This window comes from Hyla sarda, chromosome 6 (assembly GCF_029499605.1).
Source record: "Hyla sarda isolate aHylSar1 chromosome 6, aHylSar1.hap1, whole genome shotgun sequence".
Classification (NCBI taxonomy): Eukaryota; Metazoa; Chordata; class Amphibia; order Anura; family Hylidae; genus Hyla; species Hyla sarda.
Genome location: NC_079194.1, coordinates 215,692,445 through 215,711,005, shown reverse-complemented (window position 1 = coordinate 215,711,005; position 18,561 = coordinate 215,692,445). Strand labels below are relative to the sequence as shown.

Genomic DNA, 18,561 nt, shown 5'->3' with positions numbered 1-18,561 from the left:
ACGATCACGGCCTCCAACTCCGAGCGTTCTGAACAAAATGTTTACAACGCTGGAGCACCGGAGTACCCCTTTAATAAAGCAACTGTAGTCTACAGTACACATTCTCTCTGGGAGCTGGGGTCTGTTCTGGAGACTGCTGGGGATCCCTGTAGCCAGCAATAACCAATAAGACTTTTAAAGGAGTAGTCCAGGATTGGAAAACTTATCTCTATCCCATACTCCGGCCCTGCTGAATAGGCTGAATCCTGATATTCCTCCTCAGTGCTGGAGATGTGGGGTTGGTCTGGGCAACACATACCATATTTTCTGGTCTTGTCCGTTCATCCATCCATATTGGGGCAGGGTTCAGCGTCTAGCTTGGGAGGTGCTGGGGGTGATGGTCCCGCTGGATCCGCTGGTCTTCCTACTGCAACTCTCTGTCCGAACTCTCTCTAAGAAACCGTTTAGGTTGTTTTTACATATTACTTTAGCTGCTAAAACCCTTATAGCAAAGTATTGGAAGCGAACTCTCCCTCCATCCGATGAAGATTTAATGGCTAGGATACGGGAAGTTAGGTCCCTTGAATCCCTCACAGCCTCTTTGAACAACACTGTCCCAGCCTTTCTGTCAGTGTGGGACCCCTGGGATAGATTCACAGATAGGCAACCCCCTTAACTTGTGACCCTCCTTTGGGATTTCTTGTCAGTACTCCCTTTCCTTGTCCTTACCTGCTTTCTCTCTGTCTTGTCTTTCCCTTCCTAATTGTGGTCTGTCGGTTCAGTGTTTGTTGGTTTCTCCCGTCCTTCCCCCCCCCCCTCCTACCCCCTCTTTCTCTTTATGTAAGCGTTATATATGGTAACTGGAGTTGGGATTTTTTCCAATGCTCCCCCTGTTAGACTCAGTCTTGGATTTTGTACACTTTATGTGTTCCATATCTGTTGTTTACCTGAGTGGCGGGGTTCATTTTCCCTGTTGTGCTGTTGTATGTATTTTCAATGATGTTCTTTCAATAAAAATATACAGTTGAAAAAAAAAAAAAGGAAAACTTATCTCTATCCTAAGGATAGGGGATAAGTTTCAGATCGCAGGGGGTCCAACCGCTGGGACCCCTCATGATCTCCCATACGGGGCCCCGAGATAACGTGTGTCGACCACCGCACGAAGTAGTAGCCGACACCCCCCCCTCAATAAAGCGCTGTGACGGAGCCAGAGATTTCTAAAGGCAGCGCTCCGGCTCTCCCATAGAGTTGTATTGAAGGGGTGTGTCAGCCGCCGCTTCGTGGGGTGGTCGACACGCCCCCTTCCCGCGGACTGCTGAGGCCCCGTACGGAAGATGGTGGGGGGTCCCAGTGGTCGGACCCCATGCGACCTGAAACCTATCCACTATCCTTAGGATAAGGGATAAGTTTTCCAGTCATGGAGTACTCCTTTAAGTTGGTTTCACTGGACAGCCTCTTTAAAGGGGTACTCCCGTGGAAATTTTTTTTTTTTTTTTTATCAACTAGTGCCAAAAAGTTAAACAAATTCGTAAATTACTTCTTTTAAAAAATCTTAATCCTTTCAGTACTTATCAGCTGCTGTATGCTCCACAGGAAGTTTTATAGTTCTTTTCTGTCTGACCACAGTCCTCTCTGCTGACACCTCTGTCTGTATCAGGAACTTTCCAGAGGAGAAGCAAATCCCCATAGCAAATGTCTCTTGCTCTGGACAGTTCCTGACATGGACAGAGGTGTCAGCAGAGAGCACTGTGGTCAGACAGAAAAGAACTATACAACTTCCTGTGGAGCATACAGCAGCTGACGAAGTACTGGAAGGATTAAGATTTTTTAATAGAAGTTATTAATAAATGGTAAAGCTCTTCTTTTAGGCATTTGTTTCTCTATTTCCCCCATATTGTGTAACTCCATAACAGTAGTCATCTATCATTCGATATCTCGTCCTATGTTCTCCTTTTACAAGGATTAATCTTTATCAAGTAAAAACAAAATGAACCCCATTCATAGTCAACGACATTGTTAGATTATTAATGAAAATGTATTTTTTTTTCAAAACACAAATCGACAAATGTGTTCTATACAGGCAGATGGCATTTCAAGCTCCCAAAAATCATGGACTGACATGAGATTCTCTATGACATAAGACTCCGAATAAAATATATGGGACCTTTTTTTCCAGCAACTTCAATACAACCACATCAATATGTTCTTTTATCCTGACAATATTTTCTTTACAATTACTTCCATTTCTCACATAAAATATTGCCCTACAAAGCATTCATACATCAAAATACACAGAATTCTCCCAAATATAGCAACACAAAAATTACATCCTAAGAGAATCAATGTAATAATTGGGCACCTGGATTAGACCTTAATTTGACAATTCATCACCTCCTGAAAATAGATTAAGGCATAATGTCAGGCTGTGTTCACACGTTGCAGCTAATAAGCGGTACCGCAACTAATTACCGCATGCGTTTATGCCATAAAATGACAGAAATTGTGGTAAAAATTATGTGCCGACATTCCCGTGTGTGAACATAACTTTAAAGGAGTACTCCGGTGGAAAACAATTTTTTTAATGAATTGGTGCCAGAAAGTTAAACAGATTTGTAAATTACTTCTATTAAAAAAATCTTAATCCTTCCAGTAGTTATTAGTGGCTGTATATTACAGAGGAAATTCTTTTCTTTTTGAATTTCTTTTCTGTCTGTCACCAGTGCTCTCTGCTGACACCTCTGTCTATTTCTGGAACTGTCCAAAGCTGGAGAAAGTCCCCATAGCAAACCTATGCAGCTCTGGACAGTTCCTGACACGGACAGAGGTGTCAGTCAGCAGAGAGCACTGTGGACAAGACAGAAAAGAAATCTAAAAAGAAAATAATTTCCTCTGTAGTATATAGCCGCTAATAAGTGCTGCAAGGATTAAGATTTTTTTTTTCTGGCAACTTTCTGGCACCAGTTGATTAAAAAAAAAAAAAGTTTTCCACCGGAGTACCCCTTTAAAGTAAATGGACCGGCCGCAGGTAAGCTGCAGAATACATTGGCATACCTTTTGCTGGTTTTACTGTGTTTTCATTAATTGTGGTAAATTTTTACCATGATTTTGTCAATTTGCAGCAAAAATACATGCAGTAGTTAGTTGCTGTACCGCTAATTAGCCGGTTTAATCCCGGACAATCCCTTTAAATTTTGATAAAATTCCTTTTCTACACAGAATTTCTTGGGATTTTATAAATGAAATGACGTTGACTGTGATATAAGATTTCTTTTGCGTTTAGATGTGAATGTGTCTAACTCTTAAGAGATAATGCTTTGAGTTAAAATATTACTTTGGAGCCTGTTTACACTACAGAAATTCCGATTTCAAACTTGAATATATGCCACCCAGAAATGGCGCTTATTTAATACCGAATTTTACCATGGAAATAATCAGTGGGTAAAATGGCCTTTGAACAAATGGGATTCTGCTGTGCAGTTATGCTGAGAGATTTCACATGGTAATTATTTGGGGAGAATCCAGATTCCAGAAATTCTGCAGTGTGAAGAGGTCCGCAAAAATCCTCTAAAAATCAAGGGAGCGTCCCTTAGTGTGAACAGCAATAGGCAAAACAAGGGGATATCTCTATATATCACGACAAACTTTTATCTGCTGCTCCTATATTTGAAGACATTTGCTGGAATTTGGGTAAATACCAAGAAAACACGTGGCTTTTGTCTTTGTAGCAGCACATTTGTCTCCCACATTTCTACAAAACCAGGATTGGAGGGAGGAAAAAAAAAAAAAAAAAGATAAAAAAGAAACTAAAACTGGATCAACATAAAGCAAAGCTCTAAACCTCCCATAATTCACTTCTATATTTTGGAAAAATGGTAATAATGGTATGGGATCACAGTCTTAGAGGTTCTCCAATTGGATCAACATTATAGGATAATAGGTTGAACTGGATAAATTTCTATTTTTTCCAGCCTTACAAACTATGTTTATAGGTTATGAATGTATTTTTTTAAAGGGGTACTCCACCCCTAGATATCTTATCCCCTCTCCAAAGGATAGGGGATAAAATGTCTTATCGAACCGAAGTTCGTGACGTCACGACTCTGCCCCCGTGTGACATCACGCTCCGTCCCCTCCCATAGACTTGCATTGAGGGGACGGGGTGTGACGTCACACGGGAGCAGAGTCGTCATCACGAACTTCGGTTCCCGAGGTCGGGACCCAGACCCTCCAGCGCTTCCGGACCAGAAACAGGTGGGTGCCGCATGCTATATTGCGGGGTCCCCAGTGGCGGGACCCCCTCGATCAGACATCTTATGCCCTATCCTTTGGATAGGGGATAAGATGTCTAGGGGTGGAGTGCCCCTTTAAATCTTACTTTTTCAGAGACTTTTAAGACAGTGTAGTTGCTTCAGAAACATGTCATATCATATATACCTAGCAACCAGTTTGTCTAAGATTACTCTGATCTGCTTCATCATAGATGCTTTGCGGCAAGAACAGGGGTCAAGTCCTGGGGAAAAAAAAGTGTGGGAACTCACCCAAGATTCCACTCAAGGGGTGTTCCTGCTTTGGAAAAAGTGCAGGAACTCCATTCCCATGCATTCCTGCAGGACTTGAGTCCTAGGCAGGAACCATACTTTTCACTATTGCCAAATTAGTTATTAGATATTTACCTAGACTGACTAAACATAGAAGGGGCCTATAGCAATGATTACAATGGTGTTTAAAGGGGTACTCCGCCCCTAGACATCTTGTCCCCTATACAATGGATAGGGGATAAGATGTCTGATCGTGGGCGGTCCCGAATTTGGGACCCCTGTGTTCTCTGTGCAGTACCCAACATTCGTTTAGAACGCTGGGTGCGGGCAGCGGTGGTTGCGACATCACGCCATGCCCCTCAATGCAAGTCTACTGGAGGGGGCGTGGCTGCCACCACGCCCCCTCCCATAGACTTGCATTGAGGGGGCATGACGTGGCGTCCCTAGGGGCATGGCCGTGACGTCACGACCCCCGCTCCAAGCGTTCGTAACAAAATGTTCCTAATACTGGGGCAGCGGAGTACCCATTTAATACAGGGGCCCCATAACTGCCTCTATAGTATATTTGGCTTTGGTTGGAAACCTCTTTCAACATGGAATAGCAATTTTCGTGATCAAAACTAGCAAAAATGGATAGGTTACAAGTTCTAGTAATCTCTTATAATTTACCCTACAGTCTCAAATATCATAACTGCTCTGTGTATTGAAGAACTAACGGCCCTCAAATTCGGAAGAACCAATGGGTGCCTCCAGTATTACACATGCTTCCTGAAGCAGTGGAGGGCTTCCAGTAGGTAAGCCTTTGTAGTATTGCAGCGTAATACAGAATTCATAATAAAATGTATTACCCCCAATATTTTTGACAATAAGGGACGTGGAATGGACAAGTAATTCCATCTGATATGCAAGAATAGGTCTGATATATATACAAGTTTAGCTAAGAGCTAATTGTAGTTCAACATTCCTCTGGAAATGTAGCATAGGCTGTAGTGTCGTTTCGTGAACAAAACTGAATTACAGTTCACTTTTCCTTATATGAGGTGGCATCAAAGTCTATTAAATGTCTTTATAGAGGATTGGTAGCTGGCTCACTGAGCCAACAGCTCCTCACATTGTCTCTTTGTCACGCCTGGACTAAGTCTCTAGATAGTCAACTACGCCTTCAAATGGAGACCAGCTGCCCAAGGACCATTCTGAACTGCTGAGTGCTGTTGCTGAGGTCTTTGACTCTATCCACCATATCCTTGGCTGCTGATGGAGATGGGTATTGAAGTGCTGCTGTTTTGGTGGAAAGAACTATCTCCTTGAGCTTGTCACACATAAGGTTGCTGTAGTGGGTGACTTTATTTCGGATTTCCTGAGCTTTGGCTTGGCGCGACAATGTGTCCCCAATAAATACCAGCTTGTGGGCACTGAGGATAACAAACTTGCTGTGGGCCACAAAAATTTTGGGAGGTTGGTTGCTACTAATGGAGCTATAGAAGGCATCGATGGCATTGGTCAGAGTAGTGACGTTGGCCTCGCACTGTTCTTGGTAGAAGAGAAGCAGCTGCCGGTCCGAGTTGCTCAGGTTGCCACGAACTTGGCTGTAGTGTTGAGGAGGTGTCCAGTTTGATAGATCATTCTCTATAGGCCGTGCAACCTCTTCTTCCAGACGCTCAAACTGCTTCAACTGAAGTATGAAGACAAAAAGAAATGAGAAAGCTGTCTTGTAACTGTATCTAGATTCTGTTATTTTCATCATTTAAGAAGGACAAGTGATCACACACCTTTTTACAGTTTCTTGATCCATTCCTGAGATATTAGGGTTTATACTTTGTCTGATAATTCAGGGAATCAGTCAGATGGGCGTGAACTTAAAGGGTTTATCCAGGAAAAAACTTTTTTATATATCAACTGGCTCCAGAAAGTTAAACAGATTTGTAAATTAGAAAAATTCAAGTGTAGTCACAGCACCGGTAAAATATCCATTTATTAGAAATCCATTAAAAATTCAGGAGATACAAAAAAGGGGCAACCAGCATGTTAGAGGTCGAAACATCCCCCTCTGACGCGTTTCCGCGTCAGAGGGGGAGGTTTCGACCTCTAACATGCTGGTTGCACCTTTTTTGTATCTCCTGAATTTTTAATGGATTTCTAATAAATGGATATTTTACCGGTGCTGTGACTACACTTGAATTTTTCTACCTTGGAGGCAGTGAAGGAGGACTGATTGCACGAGCACGGAGAAGGTGAGCCCTTCCAATTTTCTTCGTAGATTTGTAAATTACTTCTATTAAAAAATATTAATCCTTTCAGTACTTATGAGCTGCTGAAGTTGAGTTGTTCTTTTCAGTCTAAGTGCTTTCTGATGATACCTGTCTTGGGAACTGTCCAGTGTAGAAGCAAATTAGAAGTTCCCGAGACAAGCAGAGATGTCAGCAGAGAGCACTGTTGCCAGACAGAAAAGAACAACTCAACTTCAGCAGCTGATTGGAGGATTAAGATTTTTTTTATAGAAGTAATTTACAAATCTGTTTAACTTTCTGGAGCCAGTTGATATAAAAAAAAAAGTTTTTTCCTAGGATACCCCTTTAATTGTATTAATGGGAGTGAATATCAGGTGATGGGTGGGATTATACAGTTAGGGGGTGTGGATATCTTAAATTAAAGGGTATGTATGCCTAATGCACACCCTTTGACTGTATTATCCCGCCCATCACCTGATATCCACTACTAGTATTAAAACAAAATACACACCCATCAGACTGATTCCCTGAAATGTCAGACAAAATATAAAAGCTAATATCTCAGTAACGAAAGGGCTTATCAAGAAGCTGTCAAAAGATTTGTGATGAGGACACCTTTACCTACTTAAACAATTGTGCAATCTTTTACTTTTCTTTCTTGGCCAGAACCTGAATTCCATGCTGAATTTCTGCACCAATTCCATGATGAATTGAAAAAAACTACACACCTCTGAAAAGAGCAGCAATTTCAATTTAGAAGGGACGCCTGAAATTCAGCCGAACTCTTTCCCCTGTAGCTGTGACATCACAATACATCCAGAGCTCTTTTCATTTCTATTCCCTCCCCCTCCCCCCACCACCTCTTGTTTGCTCAGTGAGAGATCAGTAATGTGAAGGGGAAGCTGATATTACTGCTAATTTGATACTAAGGTAATTGGAAGCCTTTCTCAGTCAGAACAGGCTCACTGCGGTCTTAAAATCTAATAAGCAGTAATATCAGATCCCCCTTTTTACATTTAGGTCTTGTCCTGAGCAAACAGTAGGGAAGGGGGGAGCAGGGACACTAGCAGACTGCTTTCAGAGAGCGTGATGGGACATCACAGCTACAAGCCAGACAGATCAGCTGATAATTGAAGATCTGGGCAGTATGGCTAACAAGTCACCAACTATATACCTCTGATTACAGTAGATTATTAAAAAATAACCTTTATTTAGAATAAAATATTTCTAAAATAGTAATAATCCCAAAATATACAAAAAGTGCAGTGTATATTTTGGGATTACCATTCTTTTATTAATATTATATTGTATTCTAAATAAAGGCTATGTTTTAATAATCTACTGTTATCGGAGGTATATTGTCGATGATTTATTTTGTCAATTTACCTCTGTCTTCTGCATTGGTAGAAGCTGGACACTCCCTATTTTTATTGTTTCAGTGATTTGCAGTATGGCTAACAACATTATATTAATAAATTGCTTTATTATACTTTTTTGCACTATACATAGTTGTTTTTCTTTCTTTCTAGAGATCCCCTTAAGCCCATGATCACACGGTAGAATTTCCGCTGCAGCCGAGTCCTGTTGAATTCAGCGGGATTCTGCTGCTCTGTGCACACAACGGAATTTCCATGCCAGATGTTTCTGGCATTGGAAATTCCATTTTCCGTGTCTGCACAAAGAATAAATGTGTTCATTCGTTGTGCAGAGACCGCACGGTGACGGCACTAGGACTGCATGGGAATGCGCTGTGCCAAAATATGATTCTCTGTGCGTGAACATAGCCTTAAAGTAAATGGACCGGCTGCAGGTAAGCTGCAGAATACATTGGCATACCTTTTTCTTGTTGTCCATTGGCATGACTTGAAGATGCTGGGCTCCAATGCAAAAAACTGTTACCGGCCTATAGCCATAGTTCTTCTTTTATAGCACTGGTCTACTTCAGTAGGAAAGATAGACCTTATTGGCCCCTCAGGCTTCTGGGGCCTGGGTGCAACTATACCCTCATTCCCTATAGTTACGTCTCTGCTGGTGCCCAATGTACACTGGCAACACTGCGAACCCAGTCTCACTGCAGTGATCTCCACTTCTTATTAACAGAGCGCTCCTTAGGCTAATAAGATTATGAAATAGCCATTTATGATGAAGTAAGTATATAGTGTGGACATTGATAAGCAAGAAAGACTTTACCTGCTGCTGCTCTATATGACCCTTTCCTTGTCGTATGATGTTTCCTTTTTCTAGCAGTTCTTTTTGTGTTTTTTCAAATTCTTCTTTACCCTGAATATAAACAGAATGATAATGATGTGACATGTCATTGAATGTAATTATTATCCATTATTAAGCAGAATTAAAAACCTATTATGCTTAGCATTGCAAGATACAAGTCAGGATATAGTGTCACCCACTTAGCCTTCCCATATGGATGAAGAGATTCTCTGAGGCTAGAATTCCACTGCGCTTTTTCATGCAAAAACGCAAAAAAAAAAAATGCCATTTTGCCGCACGATGTTTTTTCTGTGAAAAAACGCCGTGGCCAGATGTTAGCTGCAAGTCAATAGTAAACTGCAAAATGCCAGGTCCACTTGCCGTTTTTCATATTTTTTATATATTTTTTTAAGTCTGTGGGTTGTGGGTTTTAACTTTGGCGTTTTTTGCAGGTGTTTTTTTTTTTGGGGGGGGGGGGGACTTTAGCGATCCAAAAAAGTGATGGAGATACCTTTTTTTGTTAAATTTCATAGGGTACCATTAAAAAATAAATAAAAAAAAGATACAGTAGTGATGGAAAAAATTGTATTTAACGAAATTTATATTTTTTAGAACAACATTTTTATTAATTTGTAAACAGGGATCAATTTATGTGGGCGGGCAGAGAACTAAAAATCTAGCCGGCAACTTTTTATTAGTAATGTATTTTAATTATGTGTTTAATAAAATGTGTGTGTTTTTTTTACTGTTCCATTATGGGAGTAGTAGTACCTGTACTTATAGACATATAGCAGCGGGCGTGACTCCTGATACCCGCTGCTATCCCCTGGTATAACCTATAGAAGTGGGTGGCCAGCCGCACTTGTCTGGTCCCCTGTCTGGCACTATATTCTGCTGTGATGTGAAGTTCTCTTCACTTCACAGATTCATATTTCCTGCTGAGAGCTGTGATTGTCCAGATAGTGTCGGCCAATCACAACTGTTAGCGGCATATACGAACCTGTGAAGTGAAGATAACTTCACATCACAGCGGAGTATATTGTGGGCAGGGGACCAGCCTAGTGCAGCGTGCTGCCCGCTTCTATAACTTATACCAGAGGATCGCAGCGGGTGTCAGGAGTGACACCCGCTGTGATCTGACCTTAACTGCAGGTACTACTACTCCCAACATGGAACACACTCTGCTCCATGCTGGAAGCTGTAGTACCTGAATTAGTAGACAGATCGCAAAGGGTGTCAGAAGTGACACATGAGCCATCTGTCTATTAGTACAGATACTGCAGCTTCCAGCATGGAGCAGAGTGTGCTCCATGTTGGGACCAGTAGTACCTGCAGTAAGGGACGGATTGCAGCAAGTGTCACTCCTGACACCTGTTGCGATCGTCCTGATGTGAATTTCGGGACTCAGCTGTGCTCACGGCTACAGAGCCGGTAGAACAGCTCATGCTTAGCAGTAGATATAATAAATTTCAGTGAGCCTGCAATGTGTATATAGTATACACATTGCTGGCTCACTTAACCCTTTGCTGAGCTTTGCGCTATGCCCCAGCCCAGCAAGGAAAGAGTTAGCTTACACTGCTTGACAGTGTAGGTTAACCCTTTGGGCGGTATACACTATAACCAGCTATCTATAGATAGCTGTATATAGTGTATACAGAAGACCCCTTACCTCCCTCCAGTCCCGGCTGGGTCAGTGTAGCTCCGCCCCTGGTGATTACTTCATTGGGGCGGAGCTACAGATGGGAGACAGGCTGGTAAGGATGTGAGGCTTTGTTTGTTTTGTATAATGTGAACAGACCCTTCTTCCACTGTCCTCCTAGAGAGGAAGACTCCAGCTGTTGCTAAACTACAACTCCAGGCATGCCCAGACAGCCAAAGGCTGTCTGGGCATGCTGGGAGTTGTAGTTTTGCACCAACTGGAGGCTCCCTGTTTGGGAAGACATTGCAATATGGGAGAGCACCAAAAAATATCCCAACCAATTTTTTGTGTTTTTTTTTTCCTTCTGGTTTCCGACCTGTGTATGCGATTGCAGCAGATTCGGAGGACTGCGGATGAATTGCATTTTTTTTCCTTTTTTTTTAATCGTTAACGATTGCTGTGGGGGAGTGTTTTTTTTAATAAAATAATTTTTCCAATGTTTCGTGTTTTTTTTATTTTTTTTATTGAATTTTCAGGGTTAGTAGTGGAAGCCGTCTTATTGACTGAATCCATTACTAAGCCGGGGTTTAGCATTAGCCCCCAAACAGCTAGCGCTAACCCCCAATTATTACCTCAGTACCCACCGCCACAGGGGTGCCAGGAAGAGCCGTTACCAACAGGCCCGGAACATCAAAAATGGTGCTCCTGGGCCTAGGTGGTAACAGGCTGATGTTATTTAGGCTGGGCAGGGCCAGTAACAATGGTCCCCGCCCACCCTGGTAACATCAGGCTGTTGCTGCTTGGTTGGTATCTGGCTGTGAATAAAAATACCCAGGAACCCTATGTTTTTTTTCTCCTTTTTTCATAAATAAATACACTTTAAAAAAATGCATAGAGTTCCCCGTATTTTTATTCTCAGCCAGATACCAACCAAGCAGCAACAGCCTGACGTTACCAAGGTGGGCGGGAACCATTGTTACTGGCCCTCCCCAGCCTAAATAACGTCAGCCTGTTACCACCAAGGCCCAGGAGCACCATTTTTGACGTTCCGAGCCTGTTGGTAATGGCTCTTCCCGGCACGCCTGTGGCGGTAGGTACCGGGGTGATAATTGGGGGTTAGCGCTAGCTGTTTTTGGGGCTAACACTAAGCCCAGGCTTAGTAATGGATTCCGTCAATAAGAAGGCTTCCACTACTAAGCCTGAAAATTAAATAAATAAAAAAAAAAACACAACAGATTGGAAAAATTATTTTATAAAAAAAAAAAAAAACTCCCCCACATCCCTTGTTAGCCATTTTATGAAAAGGGAAAAAAATACAGTTCATCTACAGTAGTCCTCCGAATCTGCTGTAATCCACTGCATACACTGATCTGAAACGAGAAGAAAAATGAAACACATGGGTTAGGACCTTTTTGTCGCTCTCCGCTGGGGAAAGCGCACAAAATGCAATGTCTTCCCAAACAGAGAGCCTCCAATTGTTGCAAAACTATAACTCCCAGCATGCTTTTGGCTGCCTGGGCATGCTGGGAGTTGTAGTTTAGCAACACCTGTAGTCTCCCTGTCTGGGAGGACACTGCCAGAAGGGTCTGTTCACGTTATACAAAATGGACAATGTGAACAGAGCCTCACACCCTTACCAGCCTGGCTCCTGTATATAGCTCCGCCCCCTAATGACTTCATCACTACCGCAGAAAAAAGGCTGTGGCAGTTTTTATGACAGTTTTTCCTGGTGTTTTTGCTGGTGGAAATCCTAGCCTGTTTTTTTCCCCCTATTACAACTAGATCTAAGAATTATTGCACTTCTAGTCATCCAAAGCCTAATTCCCATTGGCCTCTTAAAGCTCCCCTTCCAATTAATCAGATACTAATTTACAAGAAAACCCAATTTTGTTTTACAGGGATCCTAAGCAATCCTAACCTAAGCCATTCATTGCAGTTGTAATTTCCTTCTGAAGCTCTTAAGCATCTAGTGTTTCCTATTAATTAACCTCGGCTATGGAAGTTATTTATGTTTTCCTTTCTTAGCAATCTTTAATTACACACTTGAACTCTAGCAGAAAATATAGGGCTGCAGTGCTGCAAATTACCACCAGGTGGTGCTGTTGGATATTGAGGCGCTCTCACTGTTTCACAATTAACCTCTTGGTTTAAAGCAGTGGTCTCAAACTGTGTCCCTCCAGATGTTGCAAAACTTCAACTCCCAGCATGCCCGGACAGCCGGTGGCTGTCCCGGCATGCTGGGAGTTGAAGTTTTGCAACATCTGGAGGGACACAGTTTGAGACCACTGCTTCAAAGGGAATGTATCATCATCTGTTGTTTTAGTCAAGTTTTTATGTTAAAAACATTTTTTAAAATTTTTTCATTATAGGTTTTTTCTAGTTTTCCATTTTAGTATCTGTATTTCAAATAATCCTAAAATCTTGCAGTTTTCATTCTCACCATTTTTTTTTTTTGGTGTTGTACGGATATAGAAGGGGTTGAAGCACAACTGACCTTTTCGGGTTCCAATGGATCCCATTGACTAGAGACATCTCAAAGATGATCAAGAGAGCTAAATTTGAAGTGTCATAGCAAATGGTTTCTTTTGTCCGTGCCAAATTTTATATATTATTTTTTTCATACTTGCATGCAGAATGCAGAATATGGGGGTTTAAAGGGGTTATCCAGGAGAAATGATCCCCATCTGTCTACAGGTTGGGTGTGGTTCTGCAGCTTGGTTCCATTGAAGTAAATGGAGCCAAGTTGTAATACCACACACAACCTGGGGACAGACAAGAAGCTGTTTTTGAAAGAAATTAGCTCTGTTTTTCTATTCCTGGATAACCTCTTTAAGTGCAGAATGATGGGCGAAATTTTTAATAAATATATATTAAAATATTTTTTTATTTTAACACAAGGCGGCAACTTAACAAAATGAGAAAAAATTTAAATGGTTTGAATGCCTTTTTCCACTTAGGAGTCATTTTTCTCCCCTTTCGTTCACTTCTGAAATCTATTTTGAAAGAAAAGATGGGTTATCAGATTTGCAAATTACTTCTATTAAAAAATCTTTAGCCTTCCAGTACTTTTTAGCGGCTGTATGCTACAGAGGAAATTATTTTCTTTTTGAATTTCTTTTTTGTCTTGTCCACAGTGCTCTCTGCTGACACCTCTGTCCGTGTCAGGAACTGTCCAGAGCAGCATAGGTTTGCAATGGGGATTTTCTCCCGCTCTGGACAGTTCCTGATAGGGCATCAGGTGTCAGCAGAGAGCACTTTGGACAAGATAAAAAAGAAATTCAAAAAGAAAATAATTTCCTCAGTAGCATACAGCCACTAAAAAGTACTGAAGGGTAAAGATTTTTTAACCCCTTAAGGACTCTGTATTTTTCCGTTTTTGCATTTTCATTTTTTCCTCATCACCTTCTAGAAATCATAACGCTTTCAATTTTGCACATAAAATTCCATATGATGGCTTATTTTTTGTGCCACCAATTCTACTTTGTAATGACGTCAGTCATTTTACCAAAAAATCCACGGCAAAACGGGAAAAAACTTAATTGTGCGACAAAATTAAAGAAAAAACGTAATTTTGTTCATTTTGGGGGCTTCTGTTTCTACGCAGTGCATTTTTCTGTAAAAATAATACCTTATCTTTATTCTTTAGGTCCATACAGTTAAAATGAGTTTGATTTTGTCGTACTTTTGAAAAAAAACATAACTACATGCAGTAAAATTTATACTTTTAAAATTTTCATCTTCTGACCCCTATAACTTTTTTTTTTTCTGCGTACGGGCCGGTATAAGGGCTCATTTTTTGCGCCATGTTCTGAAGTTTTTATCGGTACCATTTTTGCATTGATCTGACTTTTTGATTGCTTTTTATTCATTTTTTATGATATAAAAAGTGACCAAAAATACGCTATTTTGGACTTTGGAATTTTATCGCATGTACGCCATTGACTGTGCGGTTTAATTAAAGATATATTTTTATAGTTTTGACATTACGCACGCGGCAATACCACATATGTTTATTTTTTTTATGGGAAAAGGGGGTGATTCAAACTTTTATTAGGGAAGGGGATAAATGACCTATATTAACTTTTTTTCACTTTTTTTTTTGCAGTGTTATAGCTACAATAGGGACCTATAACACCGCACACACTGATCTTTTACCCTGATCCCTGCAAAGCCATAGTTTTGCATGGATCAGCGTAATAGGGGGTTGATTGCTCAAGCCTGTAGCTCAGGCTTGGAGCAATCAAACGCCGATCAGACACGATGGAGCAAGGTAAGGAGACCTCCGCTTGCGTCCTAGCTTATCGGGACATCGCAATTTTATCGCAATAGTCCCGATCAGCCCGACTGAGCTGCCGGGAAGCTTTTACTTTAGTTTTCAAAGTTGGTCGCCGCATCTGAAGGGTTAATAGCGCACGGCACAATGATCTGTGCCGCACCCTATTAGCCCAGAGTCCCGGCTATCAATAGCAGCGGGGACCTGGAGCAGGGCGTACAGGTACGCCCTGCGTCCTTATGAGGTTAATAGAAGTAATTTACAAATCTGTTTAACTTTCTGGCACCAGTTGATTTAAAAAAAAAAAAAAATAATGTTTTCCACCGGAGCACCCCTTTAATGAAAATACAATAATAACAAAATATAGATAAAATCAAATATTACAATGTGTCTCCCTCCACAGGGCCCTTGTGGACAGATTGACACAGAATTACAAATACTGTATATCAGAAATCATGAAATTTGTAAAAATAGTAAGAATAATAAAAATAGAATGCAACACATTTTTACATTCATATTATTATTCTTATTATTTTTACCAATTTTATGATTTATGATATATTTGTAATTGTGTGTCAATCTGTCCACATGGGCCCTGGGGAAGGGAGACACATTGTAATATTTGATTTTATCTATATTTCATTATTATTTTATTTTCATTAAATATTTTATAAGTCACCAACTATATCAGCTGCATGTAATAGTTATATCCATAGGAGCTTGAGCTCCGGTACCAAATTCATATACCGTATGTTTGCCCATTTTTTGCACCAAGGTATAGGTGCCTATCTGGTCAGCCCCATCCACAATCAGTGCTTTTGAAGTGAGAGGCATTCCTACATTTTTATTAGAAGTCTAAGTAATCTGGTCCCTCGGTGAGCTGATGTGTCTCTCAAGATGGATTTAGCAGAGAATTGAGAGTGAATTTTCAGTGAAGAAGGCAGGGGGGATGAGAAGTGCCTCATATGAAGCATTTTTCTTTGATAAGATATATTACAAAGTTTCTTATAGTCATTTGTACAAAAAACTTCAGACAGTTTGTTAAACTGTCAGGACCCTTTACTTTTTATTTACACTTTTTATTTTTAAGTTCCTCTTGAGAACTTGTATAAGTAAGCATTCGACTGTGTGTACAGTACATAGCTATACTTTCTGTGATTTCCTATACAGTGACCCCTCGACCTACGATGGCCCCGACATATGATCATTTCAACATACGATGGCCTCTCAGAGGCCATCGCATGTTGAAGGCAGCATCAATATACGATGCTTTTGTATGTCGGGGCCATCGCATAAACGGCTATCCGGCAGTGCAGACTGCGTCAGCTGCCACCGGATAGCCGTTTACAGTGTCCCGTGTGGTCCGCTGACGATCACTTACCTGTCCACGGGGCTCCGGCGCATCCTCTTCGGGATCCCCTGCATCGTCAGCGCTCTCCATCATCGTCATCACATCGCTGTGCACGCCGTCCCGTCATCCAATAGGAGCGGCGTGCGTAGCGACGGGATGGCAGCGACGGAGAGCGAGGATGCCGGGGAAGCAGAGGCCTTGCCGGAGCATGGGGGACACCTCGGGGACGCGGCGACAGCGATGGACGGCGACATCCAGGGCAGTGGTGACGAGCGGTGACGGTCCAGAGCGGCGGGGACACGTGAGTACAACTTCCTATACCAGTGGTCTTCAACCTGCGGACCTCCAGATGTTGCAAAACTACAACACCCAGCATGCCCGGACAGCCGTTGGCTGTCCGGGCATGCTGGGTGTTGTAGTTTAGCAACATCTGGAGGTCTGCAGGTTGTAGACCACTGTCCTATACTTTACATTGCACGGATCCCTCAACATACGATGGTTTCAACAAACGATGGTCCATTTGGAACGGCTTACCATCGTATGTTGAGGGACCACTGTACAGGCTGCCTTAGGAGCTCTAATATGGCAACTTCAGAATGCCCTGGCCTTCATGATAACCAATCAGCACGTTGCAAATGCATTTGTTATCGAACTCCCTAGATGCTGCAGTCCTTAAAGACTGTGGCATATAAGGGGTACAATGACTGGCATTGGAGTGAGCTTGATGGTATGTGTCAGCTGCAGCTCCTTTTCATCAAAAATGAATGTGAGGTGACTGTTCAATCCCTGTAGAAATATAATCAGGGTTAGTGCTCTGACGTATTCCAGGAGCTGTTGTTTAATCTGAATGGTCCTTTGAAATGGATCCATGAGAACAGAAGATGAAGGGAGCAGCCATAAGTAAGGCCTGTTTACTTTATTATACGCTTTATACTTCGCTTAGGCATTGTGATTCTTTCAGGCTGAAAACCTATTTAAGCAAATGCATTGAGTCAGGTGTTAGGTGTGAGAAGACTTTATTCCAACCAAATGCGTTTTTCATGGTATTGGGTAGATGGAAAAACAAAGGCACACGGTAACAGACCGCCACAGTAGGTAAAACGATAGTCATCAACAATTAGTCGATTTTTACTAAGCATCATCTGCCATATGGAAACTCTACAATAACCTCTAAATGTAGACAGCAGGTGGTTGCTACTAGGCCTGCAAAATAACATACAATAATGTAAAATTATCCTAAGTACACTAGCCACATTTATGCATCACCAAAGGTTCCCTTTAGACACACAAAACATGATGGTCTTAAAGGGGTACTCCCGTGGAAAACTTTTTTTTTTAATCAACTGCTGCCAGAAAGTTAAACAGATTTGTAAATTACTTCAATTAAAAAAATCTTAATCCTTCCAGTACTTTTTAGGGGCTGTATACTACAAAGGAAGTGCTTTACTTTTTCAATTTCTCTGGTGTCATGACCACAGTGCTCTCTGCTGACCTCTGCTGTCCATTTTAGGAACTGTCCAGAGCAGGAGAAAATCCCCATAGCAAACATATGCTGCTCTGGACAGTTCCTAAAATGGACAGCAGAGGTCAGCAGAGAGCACTGTGGTCATGACATCAGAGAAATTTATAAAGTAAAGCACTTCCTCTGTAGTATACAGCCCCTAAAAAGTACTGGAAGGATTAAGATTTTTTAATAGAAGTAATTTACAAATCTGTTTAACTTTCTGGCACCAGTTGATTTAAAAAAGGAGTACCCCTTTAAAGGAGATCTGTGGTCAATCCTAAAAATATATATTTTTTTAATAACATTTTGCAGCAATGGGCACCCTGATGGCAAGTGCATTTTTTACTTTCTTGCTACGCTCTCAGGTTTTACAACGACTATCTGTAATTTGTGCCATAGTCAATGGGGGCGGGAATTTTAGTGGGTGTGAATTTCTTAATGCTGTTATTAGCAGTCCAGGCAGGGAGAAAATAGAATAAGAAAAGTACAGTACAATGAAGAAACAAAAAAGATGAGAAAAACACTGTTTAACTATCTAGTTTAGTAACAACCAGTAGTTAGAGCAGTTCAAACTGTTCTGAACGCTGGAGCCGGCGCCAGGAGCTCGTCACTCCCCCGCCCCCTCAATGCAAGTCTATGGGAGGGGGCGTCGCCCCCTCCCATAGACTTGCATTGAGGGGGCGGGGCATGATGTCATGAGGGGGCCGGGCTATGACGTCTCGAGCTCCCGGCTCCAGCGTTTGGATAGTAAGTTTCAAACACTGAGCAGCGGAGTACCCCTTTAAAAGGGGTTATCCACCTGTTATTTTTATTTATTTATTTTTTAAGGCCCCAAATGAAT

The 18,561-nt window shown here is 41.6% G+C and overlaps 1 protein-coding gene across 1 annotated transcript in view; it reads right to left on the bottom strand.

The window, feature by feature from the left end:
* Positions 1-5,317: 5,317 nt before the first annotated feature.
* The window catches only part of BCAR1 (BCAR1 scaffold protein, Cas family member), a 140,155-nt gene continuing 126,911 nt past the window's right edge, over positions 5,318-18,561 (bottom strand). The window contains exons 6-7 of the mRNA XM_056526404.1: positions 8,936-9,025; positions 5,318-6,189 (exon numbers count right to left, since the gene is read on the bottom strand). Of these exons, the coding sequence (XP_056382379.1) occupies positions 5,680-6,189; positions 8,936-9,025 (600 nt within the window). The 3' untranslated portion in view covers positions 5,318-5,679. The remainder of the gene's footprint in view (positions 6,190-8,935; positions 9,026-18,561) is intronic.